The sequence below is a fragment of the Festucalex cinctus genome, chromosome 10 (assembly GCF_051991245.1).
Source record: "Festucalex cinctus isolate MCC-2025b chromosome 10, RoL_Fcin_1.0, whole genome shotgun sequence".
NCBI classification, from domain to species: Eukaryota; Metazoa; Chordata; class Actinopteri; order Syngnathiformes; family Syngnathidae; genus Festucalex; species Festucalex cinctus.
Genome location: NC_135420.1, coordinates 21,221,349 through 21,238,932, shown reverse-complemented (window position 1 = coordinate 21,238,932; position 17,584 = coordinate 21,221,349). Strand labels below are relative to the sequence as shown.

The 17,584-nt window shown below is 40.2% G+C and overlaps 1 protein-coding gene across 1 annotated transcript in view; it reads right to left on the bottom strand.

Annotated features, from left to right (window-relative positions):
* Positions 1-17,584, bottom strand: part of cpamd8 (C3 and PZP like alpha-2-macroglobulin domain containing 8) — a 46,469-nt gene that overhangs the window by 3,259 nt on the left and 25,626 nt on the right. The window contains exons 28-41 of the mRNA XM_077534659.1: positions 16,267-16,348; positions 13,381-13,537; positions 13,070-13,144; positions 9,002-9,167; positions 8,843-8,929; positions 8,634-8,770; positions 7,855-8,010; positions 6,986-7,048; positions 5,512-5,780; positions 5,348-5,435; positions 3,625-3,699; positions 1,306-1,411; positions 887-997; positions 594-806 (exon numbers count right to left, since the gene is read on the bottom strand). Of these exons, the coding sequence (XP_077390785.1) occupies positions 594-806; positions 887-997; positions 1,306-1,411; positions 3,625-3,699; positions 5,348-5,435; positions 5,512-5,780; positions 6,986-7,048; positions 7,855-8,010; positions 8,634-8,770; positions 8,843-8,929; positions 9,002-9,167; positions 13,070-13,144; positions 13,381-13,537; positions 16,267-16,348 (1,785 nt within the window). The remainder of the gene's footprint in view (positions 1-593; positions 807-886; positions 998-1,305; positions 1,412-3,624; positions 3,700-5,347; positions 5,436-5,511; positions 5,781-6,985; positions 7,049-7,854; positions 8,011-8,633; positions 8,771-8,842; positions 8,930-9,001; positions 9,168-13,069; positions 13,145-13,380; positions 13,538-16,266; positions 16,349-17,584) is intronic.

Genomic DNA, 17,584 nt, shown 5'->3' with positions numbered 1-17,584 from the left:
CTTTAACTCATTCACTCCCAGCCATTTTCACAGAAGCAATCCCGTTCGCTCCCGGCTGTTTTACTGGATTTTTGCAAGGCCCACAGAATATTGTGTTCTATTGCTATAAAAACCATGGAACCTATCAAAAGAAAGATGAAAGTCTCTTCTTTCATCAGGAAAAAAAAAGTATGTTTCTATCTGTTTCCGTTTTGCAGCAATTAGCATTAGAAGACAGCTAAGTTTCATCAGTTTTCACAAATCTATTTAAAATTGTAAGTAATTTTACTTTTTTTCTACATGGCCCTGGCTGATCTCCTTTGCTCTGCTGCCACCTGCTGGCCGTTTGTGTAGTAACTACCATTTCTGCAACCGTTTTTTGCAGTTGAGAAGCTGCATCAAAGCCTTCTGTATGCTCTAGCATAAAAAACGAAACAACAAAAAAACGTATAAATACGTCTTTGGGACACTTAGAACAAAAACAAAACAAAACGTATTTACACGTTATTGGGAGCAAATGAGTTAAAATAAGGTAGAGTATCGGTCCAATATCGCACTCGCCCATCCTTCGTTTCATCCCTTTTGCTGAAAAACGGACATGACGACATTCTTACTGTGAGGACACTGTGACGCGGGGGCCTGCTTGATGCGAGTTCCGTTGCGGCAGGCGAACACCTCCATCTGACACCGATTCTGGTAAGTCTGTCCGTCGGACCCGCAGACGGGCTCCCCGTCGTAGCCGCAGTCCCGGTAACACGTGCAGCGTTCAAACTGCTCCTCCTCCAGGCAGCCAAACACGTTGTTGCACTGGTTTGCCTGCACAAAACCTGCGGAAATCTGATTAGAAAAGACGGGCGGCAGACGGGGCGGCGGGGATCACGTGAATGAGGGGGCGGTACCGCCTCACCTGACCAGTGATTGGACGAACTCTCCACCTCGTTGCAAGTGGGGCCGTCGCACAGCTCCCGGGCGAGCGGGCTGCTCTCGCTCACGTTGTAGAAGCGGGTGGCCTCGAAGGCTGTAAATCAATCATGCTTTTTTTTTTTTTTTTAAATCACTGGCCACATTTGAGTTATGGTCACCTCAGGCAATAAATCTTAGCTAGGGGTATGTCAAAGGTCACTTTGTATGTCAAAACTGTCAAATGAAATTCACTCCGAATTGCATTCCATTCTTGGTTTTAAGGTCAATACCAGTACTGTTTACTTTTTGAGTACTTTGATATATAACATTTCATTTAACATATAGCAACACTTGACTCATTTTTAAGGGGAAAAAAAACCCCTCATAAATCACGGTGACTCGGAATATGCATAGGTTGCACACCTGGTTCATAGTAGTCGTAGATCTTGACCGGAACAGGCGCCGTCTTGCCCACAATGTATTCCCTGACAGCCTGGAAGGCCACACAAGTCATGCACTGGCTGGGGATCTGACATGCAAGCGGGCGACAAACAAACACGGGATGCAAACATTATGTCACATTTATTTCTGTATTTACAGTCTTAATTCAGTACAAATCTGCCTATATAATGTGAATTTCGAACAGTTGCCACACTGCTGTTCTTATTGCGTGATATCAATACTGGAGTTTAAAAACATCCCACTTTTTTTTCTTGAAAATATTATTTTCTATGCAGCCCAACTAGTCTAAATATGGTATTCTGTAAGGGTGTCACGATTTCGATTTTTTATCGAAATCGATCGAAATTACGTCACGATTTCGAGCATCGAAATAGAAGAGAGGACACACGATTCGATGCCCCCCCCCCCGCGCCCGCCGCCACCGCCGCCACCGCCACCTCCCAGGAAAGCAAATGAGACGCAGCCATTCAGCTACTAGCTAACGGCACTTGTTAGCTGACTTCTCCTGCAGTCATGATGGCAAGCGCGGACAGACACAGCAATGGTGCTTCAAGCCGCTCCCGCTTCTCTCGTCACCAGTTTGGAAACATTTTGCGTTCCCGGTGAGTTATGTCGCCAACGTTCACGTTGTCGATAAAAAGACCACAGTTGCAAGATATGCTATGTGCGCGTACTGTACTCGGCCACGGTGTTACGCCCGGCTCGTCAAGGGGAAGGGAAGTAACACAATAACAGAAAATATAGAGTATATAAACACGGGTCGACTTTAACATCTGAGTAGTTTTAATTGAAATTTCAGGCAGGGGTTTGACAAGGGAGTGAAAGTGGAAGGTGAACAAATAATAACCGCATTTGACAGAACTGACAGAACGGAGGAGAAACAACAGTAACCAATAGGGGTATAATACACGGATACACAATAGCGTCGCGCTGGCACAGTCGTCCAATCGGAGTGTCGCGCTGGCACAGTCGTCCAATCGGAGTGTCGCGCTGGCACAGTCCTCCAATCAGAGTGTCGCGCTGGCGCATTCAAACTGAATGGCCCGAGCCGCCAGCCGTAACAACGGGAAACACGACAAACATGACGGGACATTTACGCAGGCATCACAAAGATTTAGATTTATCAAATTCAACTAGAAGTGGGAAAACAACGGTCCAACCAACTATTTCATCCTCATTTACAGTGAAACTTCCACACACTTCAGCTCGCGCGAAACGCCAGATCCATAGGTCTATTTATAGCAGCAGACCTGCAGCCTTGGAAAACGCTGGATTCAAACATTTAATTAGTGTACTTGAACCACGCTACAGTATGCCCAGCAACTGTAAATGTTGGGATATAGTTTGTTCAGGCTGTATTTGTTCCATGACTTTGGATACAATATATTTTTTGTTGTTGTTGCACATTGCACATTATTTTAAGAGGAACGCACAGCACACTGTTGTAACCAAAAACAGTCAATAGATGGCAGGCACCCACTGTGACTTTTTGTTTTTGTTTTTTTATTTTTTATTTTACACTTCAGTAAGAACAAGACGGTTAACTTTATATTGTAAATAAATTCTTTGAATTTGATCATTCCTGCCTAATGTCAATTATCATATATTACATAAATTTACACAAAAATAATATGGAAATTGCATCACCTATATGTAGCCGATCTTTTGAAATAAGATTTACTGTACAATGAATAGAACCAATGATCATAGACTAGCCTTAGCCTACAGAAGCATATGCCTCTGTGTTATAAAGTGGGGGAGCGGGAAAAAAAAAAAAAAAAAAATCGAAAAAAAAATCGAATCGTGACCCCAAAATCGAAATTTAAATCGAATCGTGGAGTTGGCGAATCGTGACACCCCTAGTATTCTGGTTAATATTGTGTTAGTAGAGTATGAGTTAAGCAGTAAATCCAGAAGTTTTCATCAATATCAGAAGGCGGCCATTTTGCCACTTGCTGACAAGTGAAAACGACATCATAGTTACACAACCAATCACAGCTCAACTTCACAAAACATTTGAGCTGTGATTGGTTGTTGCCTGAGAGCAACTTTGATGTCATCTTCAGTCGACAGCAAGTGGCAAAATGGCCGCCCCGTGAGATGGATTAAAAACGGTTGGATTTTGCTTCATAACTCATTTCACAAATGTAATATTAATCAGAATGTCATGTTTGGACCAGTGAGGTCACATAATAACATTTTATTGTCAAGAAATGTTGAAGCTTGACTTCCCCTGTTAACATTTTGAGTGTCTTCTTATTCTTATGGACGGAAACCCACCTCATCGAAGTAGAACAACACTTTCCTGCCGCTGAGCTCGTACCTCTTCAAACCCACACGCTTGTCCATCAGCAACTGTTGAGGGCCACACATAGAAACAGGCCTCAATAACGGTACTGAATGGAATAATACTGGGGATTCATTTGCGTAATTTCCATTTAGCATTTAGCATCCTGGCTTGTTCCACTGCACTAATGGGAGTAGTCAGCACCACGGTGGACTGGACAGCTCCACCTCAGCCCTAATTAACACCAGATTAAATTATCTACCCGTATGTAACATGTGAGGAAAACGATGTTTACTGAGATTCTCCACAAGCCAAAACGTGCACACGGCGACTGAACCCTCGTAACAACGCATTACGCTATACGGTGTACACAATAATCAAAGTCCATCTGGTCCTCGTTTTAAATCTGCTTGGAATGTGAACCGTATGCACTCACGACAAAAATGGAAAATACGTCAACACACACAGTCTCCTACCGACGACAACTGCTTGTGAATGTGCGCTGAAATGTCAAAAGTAGTCACTGTCGTGTAGACATGTATAACCATATAGAAGATTAGCTTAGCTTAATTGCTAATTTAAGAGCGTGCCTAGTGAGTTTGTAGAGTTCATTCCCCAAGGGGGCAACTTTTCAGTCTGTCAAAGGTGACAGTGGGGGTTTATGAGGCGCTCAGCCTGAGCTGGCGCCATCACCAGGAGGCACACTAACATAAAGTATACAATTACTTTGTTTACTTTGTCCATGTACAAAGACCTAACACGGGTGCTACATTGATGGGTTTTTGTAGTATTCAAACAAAGCCGCATTTAGAGTTGAGCACCCTCAGTGTAGTACCTCATTGTGCCACAAACAAGCAGGGCAGCACTGAGGCCTACTAGGAACATTCGGCATAAGAAGAAGAGAACAGTCTAAAAAGAGAATTGTTTAACCAATTTAAGACTTAAAAAGAAAATTGTTGACGACTTAATTGAATTGCTTCAAGTGTGAACACACAACTGAATTAAGTTCATCCATCCATCCATCCATCCATCCATCCATCCATCCTCTCTTTTTAGACTTAAATTGGTTCAGCAATTCTCTTTTTAGAGTGAAGAAGAGGCAGAAAAGGTCCCAAACTAAACAGACACCTGTGTGCATTTTTGTATACTCTGTATGTGTTGCTGCTCGGTGTTTAAGGAACAGTTGTATGAATGTTTCACACTATAATTTCCATTTAGCCGGTTATGGCATTTTGCATTATATGTTAGCATTAAGCTAGCAGACTTTATTGAGGGTTGAATATTTTGGTGTGTTTGAAAATGTGTTTAGTTTTGGAGAAGTAAAACTATAATTTATTTATTTTGAATCTGGTCTGTCTATATCAGTGGTGCTAAACCTTTTTTTCAACGATGACCCCCTGTGAAATATTTTTACCCCCCAACAAAAACAACGAAATGAATTATAGATTTGTGCATACAAAAATTATCAGGATTAATTGTTTTCTGTTGGGGTCATAGTAAAGATCTGTTCTCTTAATTTTAAATAAAGTTTTGAAATGATTGACAGGTGCTCGGTGTCGCATGGCAGGTTGGGTCAAACCATTCTGCTATGGGGAAACTTTTAGGGCAATGAAGTTGAAGAACATTTATTTTATCAAGTTATATCTTGCTGATGTATTTGCATAATTTTGCAATTATTTTTAAAGCATGCGTGTATGCGCGTGTGATTTTACCCACTTTCTCAAGACTTTCGACATCAGCTCGGAAACCAGAGATCATGGGGACCTCGATGACGGCCATGTTAGAGGAGCCCGAATGAAGCCACCTGGAGACACAAGTGAGGTCATCTGATGGATAGAAAGGGGCGGGCATGTGTATGAGGTCTATGGCGAGATTCCCACCTGGCGCAGATTTCCAAGGAGATGTGGAAATCCATTTTGTCATGGTGAGCCGCCGGGTCGTCGTCGTCGATCGGCGCCCGACGCTTGCGGTTGAGCTCCGAGCGGTTGTCGGCGCGGCTGCGGGGACGCGAGGCGGGATGACGGGAGGATGAGGAGGAAGACGGGAGGGGTGGCTGCGGATGGCGGCCAGGGAAGGCCTCCTTGAGGTCAACCTTGAGCTGGAAAGCCGGCTTGGATACGGGGTCAGGGACGTTGTATGAAACGTCAATCTGGGAAATATATGGACTCAATCAGGATATACACATGTGGATGAAATTTTTGGTGCCTACAGTCATCACAGAATTTTTTTTTTCATCTAAGAAACTCGGTGCGCTATTTTGCGAACTATCAGACTTCCTGTTCTGTCTCCCTTTCTTAGTCATTGTTATTTTTCGTGTTTCTTGAACGGGTTCTGTGAAGACAAAGTCCTTGTGTGTTTTCACAAAATTGGCCTTTGAATCTGATTCAGATTTTAATTTGACAAAAGTAATAATAAATAAGATGTGAGTGAAAATTAACCAATGAAAATCAGACGTTGCTTTTGATTTGTGGTTTAACAGAATTATTGTTAAAAAGGTATCCCTGAGAGGTTGAAAATAATTAAGATTAATGTCTTCAAATTCTTACAATCAACCCCACATAACCCGGTTCAACACCCACAGATTAATATATATATATATAATTATTTTTTTTTTAAATATATATTTGTATTAATTATATATTTTTTATTTGTTTCAATAATTTAAAAATGTTTTTATATGCGTGTTTACTCCCCCCCCTTTTATGTGGAAAACCTGTTTTATTTTTATCAGCTTTTTGAAGAATTATTATCATCATTATTACTGATCTCCACTTCATTTAAATGGGCATCAATTCTACGCGGATTTTTGCTATTCGTGGGAGGGACTTATACGCACATGCATATGCACATGCATGCTTACTCAAACACACAAACAGGCTTTGATTTGATTTCCCGGCCGTTGTACGCATGTCATTCGAAGCCAGGTGCTGCTGCCCGGAGCTGTTCTCGTGTTGTTTACGGCAGTAGAAAAAAAAGAAACTAGAGACGCCTGAGGAATGAATGATTGGTACTTGCACAACACCCCAGAATGAACATGTTTGACATACTTTTAAGAGACAAAACAACCACACAAAAAAATAAAGACGACTAAAGCGCGTAAAAGAGCTTTTTGTTTGTCCCGTGTCAAGGCAGCAAGTAATCAGCATCCCGTCCTGGGGAGTTGCAGGGCATAAATCCAGCAATTCCCTAAACTCTTACCAGATTACTCCAATTGCCGGTGATTCATTTGTATGTTAAAAGGAGCAACGAAAAACTTGCGTGCTGCCAACTAAATCTTCCCCGCGAGCCGATGAGGTAAGCACGTGTGGTTAAGTGCAACAAGTGTGTTTGTTTGTGCGAGTCACACCGTGTTACCTGCATGAGACAGCAGCCTTCCCCTTTGGCGCTCACAAAAAGGCCTGTAGGAATGCTGGGAATCTGAGCCAAAAAAAAAAAAAAAGTGTCAAAGAATCAACAAGGGAGATGTGAGTCATCTATCACCAAGCTTTGAAGTATTTCGTGTTGTTTTTTTTGTTTTTTTAATAATTTGTTTATTTTTATTTTATTTATTATATTTTAGCATTTTATTGACTGTTTTGTTTTTAATATATTTGTGGATCTCAACCTGCAGCACTTTGGAAAGGGAAACGCTTGTACTATCGAAATAGATTGGATTGGATTTGGATTTCAGTTCAGGGACTTCTTTAAATTGATTGATTCTTTTTTTTATTGGGTTAATTTATTGCCACATCATGAATAGTAGGTGAGAGGCGAGATCCCATTAAATCTTCACTCTCGGGTGAAATCATGACTTTTCTGGATGTCAAAAACAAAAAAACAAAAAAATAAAAAAATAAAAAATGCCATCTTGTTTGAGATTTTGTTCATGTTGCTATCATATACTGTTGCAGACCAACATCAAGCCAACACCACCCCAAAATTATGTCACTAAGCCTTCTGTATCACTAATTTAAAAAAAAAAAAATTGTAACACTTTAAATTGGTTCGTAAAGCGTAAAAGCAGCAGACATTTTGGGCGATCGATTTCTGGGGGAAAAAGGAAATTGACCGTATTTGGACTGTGTGTGACTGAACATGACTATTTTCCTATGGATTATTTCTGGTAGTGTTGCTTATTTGTATTTGTATTGTGTAAGGTGCCAGTTATCACTAATAATTGCCAATGAGAAATTTTAAATTAGTCTTATGAATGAAACGTGATGAAAACAAAGCGGCGTGGTTACCTTGGCGCTCTGAAGGAGTTTCTTGTTGTCCTTGTTGAGTTCAAAGGTCTCTTGGAAGTCCAGGTTGGTGGAGGCCAACGAGATGGTGAGGTTGACCCCGGCAACGTAGGACAGGATGGCGTACTCGGACAACGCTTGCAGTGCGACGCACGTGTCCTGGCACGCGGGTGAAGAAAGATGCAATGTCATCAGTTCCAATTTAAACTGTGCGCGGTGCCTTCAGATCAAAGTTTAAAGGGACACTTCATTTATTTTGTCCATTATAGCAATAAAAAGTGAATAGTTTGTCTATAATTGATACTTTTGTTATTTTTCACGTACAAATAGTACCTTAAAAACACAGTTTACAACTGAAAATGACATCCCAAGGGCTCAGGTGACCAATCACAGCTCACCTGTTTTATAGGTTTGGTCATGTGACATTCACAAGCTGAGCTGTGATTGGTTACTTGACCCCTCATGATGTCATATTCAGTCGACAGCAAGTTGCCAAATGTGTTTTTAAAGGTACTAATTGTACATGAAAAATAATGAAAGTATCAAATGAATTATAGACAAAATATTCATGTTTGACTGACAAAAATGGCTAAATAAGTAAAGTATCCTTTTAATTCCTTAGTGAGATGCAACATGGCCACCAGGTGGCAGTATAACACAGACATATATATAGTGCATAGGCATGCATCCAACAGATGCTATTCGTTTAGCCCGTAAATAGCCTTTTCCATGACATGTTAGCATTAAGCTAGCAAAAAAAAAAAATTCAAACTCAAATCCACCTGTGTAGACGAGAAGCCGCCAAGGGCGTTGCGCTGCTGCGAGAGCCACTTGACCACGGGCAGGGCTGACGCCACATCCCCGAGGAGGGTGTAGGTGAGGAGACCGTAGGCCGTCATCTCCACCTCTGCCGACACCACTGGGAACAGACGCTCGGCACTTAGAAGGCCTGCGTGATCGAGGTGGATATCAAGCGGACCGGTTGGTCTACCTGATTGGGAGAGGCCGTCGCTGAAGCCCATGAACGTGTCTTCGTCCGTCATTGTGCTCCCAATCAGGCTCCAGTGTGCGAGTCCATCTGCCACGACAGAGATTCTAATTTTATATATGGATGGGATGTTATTCCTCATCGCGACGACCGCGACGGCACCTTGCATAATGGCCATGTGGTTGAGGCGGCGCAGGGCGAGCGGTGCAAAGGGGCTGCGGAGCAGGGCCAAGGCGTAAGCGCACAGGGCAGTGGTGTAAGGGTCGTCGGCCGAGTAGGTGTTGGTCTCAAGGAAGTCCTTGGCTTTGGTGACTGCCACTTTCTCTTCCTGGACCGCACAAAACATGAGACAAGCGTAAGATATTAACACATTTTAACTCATCTTTCAAGGCAAACAGAATTGTGTGCTTTTACTACATATACAATGTGGGTACCAAATAAAAGATCACATTCCATTTTTTCATTAGGAAAAAAAGTATGTTTCTAACTTATTCCGTTCTCTAGTAATCACCATTTGAAAATAGGCAATTTATGTGACATTGGGTGAAAATTGAAACGATAAGAAGAAAACAAGCGTTTTGTGAAGATACATTTTCTCCACAACAGTGACTTTGACACTAACATTTTTTGTTTAGTGATGCTCTGTGAATTAGGTATAATATGACAAAGGCTTTGATCATTAACATCATCTTTGAAAAAGTTCTATTTCATCAGATTTCATTAGATTTCGTCATGTTTCATTGTAATTCCATACACCGGTGGCCCATTGAAAAGAGATACAATGCTGCCATAGTTAGTGGGTGAGTTTATTTTCACAACTCATTGACCAGGCAGCGCTGCATTTAAGACGTTGCACTGCCCAATGATTTAAAAAAAAAAAAAAAAAAAAAAAAAAAAAAAAAAAAAAAAAAAAACGCAGTTGACGTCATTTCACGTTTATGGCGGCATACAGCATGATTTTACAAATTGTTATTAAACGTTTTTGGCAGCCAAAGAGTTAATGAAAGTTAACACATTTTATAATCACTTAAGTGTTACACAAATATTAACAGCTGCAGGGATGAGATGAAAATATTTTCATAATTCTAATTCAAAAATTGTAAACATAAATTAAAAAGATCCTGACTTGTCTTAAAGTGCAATAAGTCAGGTCTTCCCTAATTATATGAAAAGACTTTTAAATTCAGTAAATTTAAGATAAGATACAAAAATATCTTTAAAATTCTATTTTATTATAAATTTCTGGGGAAAAAAAAGAGATATTAAAATAATCGATTCATGGTTTTATGATATATCAGGCTCGAAAAGGAAAATTGATTTGATATCGATTATTCAATTTTTTTAAACCCAGCCCTAGTTATTTGCATACATCCACATTGATTTTTATTAAGAATGTGGTTCTGATAAAACGGATGCTATTAAAACATCTTTGCTAATCCACACAGGAACATTATTCACCAGTTTACAGTTTTTGTTCAGTCATTCTCGATTAGAGCGTTGTGAGACATTCAGGTGTACTTTGGGAAATTATCCAATTTCCTCTAATTGGTCACAAAATCATTATTTATGTACTACAAATAATGTATCTTTGTTCATCAGGCTATGCCAGTGAAGTATGGTGACAGGAAGAACACTTTTTTTTTGGGGTGCACTGTGAGAATTTTCGAATGTAAAATATATGCCTTGGCAAAATAAAATTTGAGAAACACTCGTTTAAAGACACCATTCATGACTAGATCTGCCCAAAATGACTGCCATACTGTATTGGGTTTTGACGTACTAGTTTTTATTGAACTATAAAAAAGATGGCGCGGTTGTCAAGGAAGTGTGGAAAGAGAGGAAACTGCCGATAAATAACCATCGATCCATTTTAATTTCCACCTAGGTTTATGCCAATTTCCATTTTCTTTACTGCTGAACACGCGTGTAAACACGATTCCGCCGTGCTCCACATCATCATCCATCAAGTGAACGTAAATGTCCCACGTGCACGCTCAAATCTTCACTTAGGGCGCGGCTATCGAATCGACGTTTCCCCCCTCAAGCAACAAGTTGAACGTTAGCTTTCATCTTTGGCAGATGTGACCTTCCCTCTTAATCTTAAGAGATGACAAGCCCCCACAACTCGTCTTTTCATAAAGTCAAATTGGAAGGCGATGGATGTTTTTTGCTTTGATGTGAAGGATTTTTCCGATTTAAATTTCTTGCATATTTGTTTTTTATCGGTTGTAAAAGATCAAGGGTGAGGTTAGGATGCGTGAATCCAAAGGAGGGTTCAACTATGTGCAATTGGAGAGAAAAGGTTGATGGTGAAACACGTCCCATTTTGCAGCCATTTTGTTATTACACTGCAAAGCTCCACTTTAACATTCTTCAGGGCATTTATCTTCCTCATAAAAACATACAAATATTTTTATAAAGCACCGTACTTGATTGCTGTTTAACTCATTTGCTCCCAAAAACATATAAATACGTTCTATTTTAAATATTGTAACTGTCCCAAAGACGTATTTATACGTTGTTTTTTTTTATGCTATAGCATACAGAAGGCTTTGATGCAGCCTCTCAACTGCAAAGAACGGTTGAATAAATTGTAGTTATTATACAAACGCCCAGCAGGTGGCAGCAGAGTATAAGAGCTCAACCAGGGCCATGATGAAAAAAAGTTCATTTAGTCACAATTCTAAATAGATTTGTGAATAATTATGAAACTTAGCTATATTCTAATACCAATTGCTGCAAAACGGAAACAGATAGAAATACACTTTTTTTTTTTTCCTGATGAAAGATGAGACTAATCTTTCTTTTGGTAGGTTCCATGTTTTTATAGCAATAAAACACAATATTGTGTGGGCCTTGCAAAATCTGCCGGGAGAGAAAAGGATTGCTTCTGTGAAAATGGCTGGGGTTGAATGAGTAAATAATAATAATAATAATAATAATAATAATAATAATAATAATAGTAATAATAACAATAATTCATATTTGTGGGTAAATGTGTCAAAACCTGGCATTTGAACAAGGGTGTGTAGACTTATTCTATCAACTGCAGGTTGCTTGTGATGCCAATGTGGTGCAGAGGACCACTGAAGCGTAAAAGACAAGAGCTTAGGCAAAAAGCAGAATTGATTCGCGAGGAATGTAAATCGTCCTTCACGAGACCTAAACGTCTCGGCGCATTATTCGACGATGTTTTGACGCGGTGAAAAAAAAAAAAAAAAACGTTATCAGATTTGCAGCGCTGACTCGAGGCATAACAAATGCGAGCGGGCGGGCGGCCTGCCAGCACATCCTTCCTTGCAGCTATCAGCCATTCCGCAGTGTGCTCCCACAGCTGGTGGGACGGCACCTCTTGTTGCCCTTGAAATGAAATGAGACCCGTAAAATCAGCACTACATCCGATGGTGCAAACAGGAAAAGTGTTTTTGTTTTTACAAGGCTTGTAAAAGACTTTTAGCTGGGTTTCGCACTCCAAACTAATGGAAAGAAGGTGATTGTGCCAATACTTTAGTGGAAGTCCAATAAAGAGAATAACAAGTGATTAATTAATTGTTGTGAATTCTTTGAATTGCGGGAAAGTGGAATGCATTACTTGGCCGCCACCACTAGAGGTGCTGTTTATACACTTTCAACTAGTTTGCGACACTGGCGAAAAAAAAAAACAGTAAATAAAAAATTAATAAATAAAAAAAAATCCTGATATGGGTATTTTGGGAACATGAAAGGAAGCATATGGAGTGGAAAGGAGTTCAGAAAATTGAATACGCTATAAAAATATATATATATATATTAGTGCTGCCAAAACATTAACTAATTAATTAATCACAAAAAATTATCGCATGAATCATGTATTGACGCAGATTAATCACAGTATTAATTTTGACCGCAGATGAGCCTTTAGTTGACAGTGAATGGTTACGTTACAGGTAGCGCAGGTTGTGATTGAGAAATAAACATAAATACATGCATTACAGTAAAGCATTTAATACATGTTTGCGTATGACATTCAGAATATTTGTTCACGTCAAACTATTAGGGCCATTTTGATGAGCGTGTGCAGTGGCTAAAATTTTATCAAGACCTCCTCATAACATTAAATGTTGAAAAAAATTAACAAATAACAGGTGCTCTTTAACTGGTGGGCAAAAAATATTGATAAAAAAAAAAAAGCCTTTGTAATCACCGTAAGCGATTAACCGTGATTTTTTATTTTTTTTTCCACATGCTTACATCAGTTGATATCCCCGTCTCCAAAAGTGCTGCCACCACATAAGCCGTCAGAGAGATCTTCCCGTGGATTCCACCCTGTAGATGGAAGACAAAAATATAATTTCTTTTATTTTGCAGCACAGCTAGACCCTGCCAAAAAAAAAAAAAAAAGATGGAGTTTACTATAGCTGAGGCTGCATAGAAATAAGTTGTTTCCTTCCTGGATTCAAACAACGTAATCAGACGTGAAAAATCTGCACCATCCATGTTTTGTCCCCGCTACGTAATTGCAAGTAGAACCCGGTGAACCTTCAACGAAGCCATCCATCTACCTGGAGGTCTTTGTTGAGAATCCGCCCCATGGCCGGGAAGGAGCCGTCGTCTCGCTGGTGCCTGATGAGCCACGACTTGGCCGCTCGCAGCTCCTCGGGGTCAATGAAGATGAAAGCCCGCGATTGGGCGAACGACTTCAGCACGAACGCCGTCAACCTGGAGGAAGCGCAGACGGGGCGGGGGGGAGGCAAACGGGGGTCGGGAAGGGAGAGGAGAGGTATCAAAGATATTTGAACAAAATTGTGCTGGCAAATCCCAGAGAAAATGTTCAGCTTGTCAAACTTCAAGAGCTTGAAGGCAAACACTTTTGCGGCCAAGTGTGAAGTTTGTCCAAGTAGTCACATTCTTTCAATCTGTCAGCGGAAGGAGGTATGTAAAAAATGGATGTTATGAAAACAAACAAACAAAAAGAAAAGACTATTGAGGATGGAAGATTTATCAAAATAAACCATTTTACACATTTGTACTATTTGACACCTCTACGAATGATCTGTACGATCTTCCTGTTCCAAAAAAAAATAAAAAATAAAATGTGGCCTTTAGCCTAAACAGAAATACATCTACATGATAACATTCCCCACTAGGCTTTTATCTCTGACAACACCCATGCATGGTCTTCAAAAAGCCATCACGTATTCACGCTTTGAAGTGTGCAATTGGCTACGAAAGGCCCACAGAGCGGATTTGGATGCGGTGAGAGAGAAAACAGAGCTACTGCATAGCCAAAACACAAGAAAGCGATGCTTACTATCTTCCCAAACATAGTCGTATTTACACTTTTCCATGTGGGCATTATCACTGTCAACAAATATTCTGAGGTGTTGTCCAGTCGTGCAGTTTTTTTTTTTTTAACAGCATCTTCATGGATCATTGTGCTTTTTTTATTAGCCGAGTCCTCGACGATGCTTTCTTGCCACACACCAATCAAGCCATATACTGTATTTATAATATATATATTAAAAAAAAGTGACCCAATCACGTCCCCCACCCACTAGACCAGGAGGGGTCAGCAACCTTTCCTGTCAAAAGAGCCATTTTAGGTCAAATAAATAACGAAAAAAATTGTCTGCAGCCACAAAGCAACAGTGTGTTAGTAGTCTAATGTACTGAGGGCCCAAGAGTTAATTAGAGCTGCACCATAATAGAAAAATATGCAGCATTCAATACTTTGATATTCATTCCGTTCCTCTTCCATTTTTATTATTTATTTTAATGTTTCACTCTTTGTTTTTCAAACATTTTTAAATTTTTCTGCCTTTGTCAAATTTCTGACATTTTGGGCAATTTTATGGACATATTAGGGTCATTTTCTGGTCTTCTCTCCCTTTTTTTTTTTTTTGACATGTTATGAATATTTTTTTATTTTTTGCTATCAATTTCTGACATTTTTGTACATTTTATGGTAATTTTTGGGATTTATTCTTTTGATTTTGGACATTTTACGGTTACTTATTGGATGTTTTCTTGACTGCTTTTTCTTAAATCAATTTTCTGACCTTTTTGTGGGGAAATTTTGTGGATATTTTATGGTAATTTTAAGGATTTCTTTTGTTTTTGGACATTTTATAGTTTTTAAACATTTTCTTTTCTGCATCTTTTTATTCAATTCTGTTATATCTTGCCAATTTTATGTACATTTTATGTCAATTTTCCGCTTTTCCTCTTTTTTGGAAATTTTTTAGTCATTTTTTGAAGGTTTTCAAGTAATTTTAAAACTTTCATCTACTTTTCGTCTTTTACTTAAAAATTTGGAGTCTGACATGTTTTAAATATTTAATCATTTTTTAAAAATGTAAATCAATTCATTTAAAGAATATTTTATCTAAAAAATAAAAATGTAATATATATATATATATATATATATATATATATATATATATATATATATATATATATATATATATATATATATATATATATATATATATATATATATATATATATAAAGTCCTACTAATTCTTTTTTTGTTTTAAGAGATACACGGGGAGCCACATGAGGCACTAAAGAGCCACATATGGCTCCAGAGCCGCAGATTGCAGACCCCTTTTGCACTAGACCATGTGACATTTCCCCACAACTATTCCACAGTAGGCTGGGCCGTCAAAAGTCACCTGGAAAATGTTAGCACTAGTAAAATGAACATCTGCTGCTGGATAACAACAAGCCTCCTCATGTTGATGGATTCATAAGGCACAGTGAAGGTTGCCTTTAAGTGCACCATCTGTGTTGTGCCCACAACCCGCATTGGAGTTGTGGGAGCGCTTGATACGTCCTCACATCCCGTCAGTCACGAGGGGAAGAGGTCAAGCTTTTTCCTAGTGGTGAGCGACTATCCTGGTGGTGAGTCATTCATCCGTGCTCCCGGCCAGGAAAATGGCATTTGGCAAAGTGACTCCAGACAACGTATAACTCTTCAATAGGAGGTTAGAACATGGATAGTGCTCCAATGGCAAATAAATCTTGACACTTTTGACTACCTACAGGAACCAATTTGGCAGTTTGTTTACGATTCTTGGTTGTTTATGCAGCCCACTGTTTTACAACGTCGGCTCGATTATATATCACAATACCCACCTCGGCACATAAATGAAGCAGATATATGCTCTGCGCATGAGGGCCCCAAACAGTCAGCGCCGTACTCCTCCACGAAGAACAGCGATGTCATTCTTACAAATATTTTGAGATGGTTCTGTCTTCCTGACCCCCCGTGAGTATAAACACCACAATGGGGGAGAAACGAATCTCCGGTGTTGTGTGCGTGTGTGCTGAGGTGCTGCAGAAACCTTGAGTGCTCGGGCCGGTGGCACGTGTGTCCCAGTTAGAGTTGAAGAATGCGGATTCGCGAAAACACAGATTGAAGGCTAAAAGTTGTGTAAGGACTTACCACATACTTCCTGATGAATCCCTCTCTCCAAAAGCACTGTAGGAGCCATCCTGACGTTTGTAGGTCAGTTGTCTCTGATAGCCTGGATGAGAATGACAACAAGAGATTGTGTCAGAAATTCACTATACTTCAAAAAAAAAAAAAAGAAGGGCCAGAATGTGGTGTGGTTAAAACATCCATTGGCATGGCTACCTTAGAGTGTCTCATTGTCTGCCCTGAGTGTGCGGTCAGATGAGAATGAAAACAGGAGATTGTGTTGTAAATTCATTTCACTTCAAATTTTGTCTTCTTTGCCACACTTTTAACAAAAGAAGGGTCAGAGTGTGGTGTGGCTAAAACATCCATTGGCATGGCTACATTAGAGTGCCTCATTGTCTGCCCTGAGTGTGCGGATGAGAATGAAAACAAGAGATTGTGTTGTGAGTTCATTTGACTTCAAATTTCGGCTTCTTCGCCACTCTTTTTCCAAAAGAAGGGTCGGACTGCGGTGTGGCTAAAACATCCATTGGCATGGCTGCTTTAGAGCGCCTCATTGTTTGACCTGAGCGTACGGATGAGAATGAAAGCAAGAGATTATGTCGTAAACTCATTTCACTTCAAATTATGACTTCTTTGCCACACTTTTAACAAAAGAAGGGTCAGACTGTGGTGTGGCAAAAACGTCCAGTGGCATGGTTGCTTTAGAGCGCCTCATTGTCTACCCTGAGTGTGCGCATGCCATGGTGAGAAGGGTAGAAGCGCCAGGAGGGGAAAGTAGCATGGGGGGAGTCCGACTTGATAACCAGTGTGTGGATGGGGTCTTCACACTGGTGCGGCCGCTTTAGAGCGCCTCATTGTCTGCCATAAGTGCACACACATGGTGAGAAATGGTGGTTTTAAGAGGTCTGATGTGACAGCCTGCGTGTGGATTGTGGTCGGTGAGCCCTGCCTTAGATGTTCCACTGTACTCTACTTCTTAAAAGCATGTTGGCTTCTAGGAAATTGCGTGATTACGGCAACTCTGCCTCAACAAATCCTCTATCCAAACTAATCTGGCACAATCCACTCAATACATGTAACGAGGCTTCTGAGAGGTCAAAGTGAACAGTAGGGCTTCCACATCGAGAGGAGTTGGAAAAAGAGCGGTCAGGAGTGCTCCAGTCCTAGTCCATAATCCCGAGTACTCATTGCCAACAGGGTCAAAGTTCTCCTTAGTTCCACAGACAAAGTTGTTATCCAAAGTAAATGTCATTCCCGGAGTTTCCACAAAACCCAGTTGCCAGCTTCCGCTCCTTTTTGCACAGCGGGTCATCGAGGGATTTGAGTTGTTGAGAGGCAC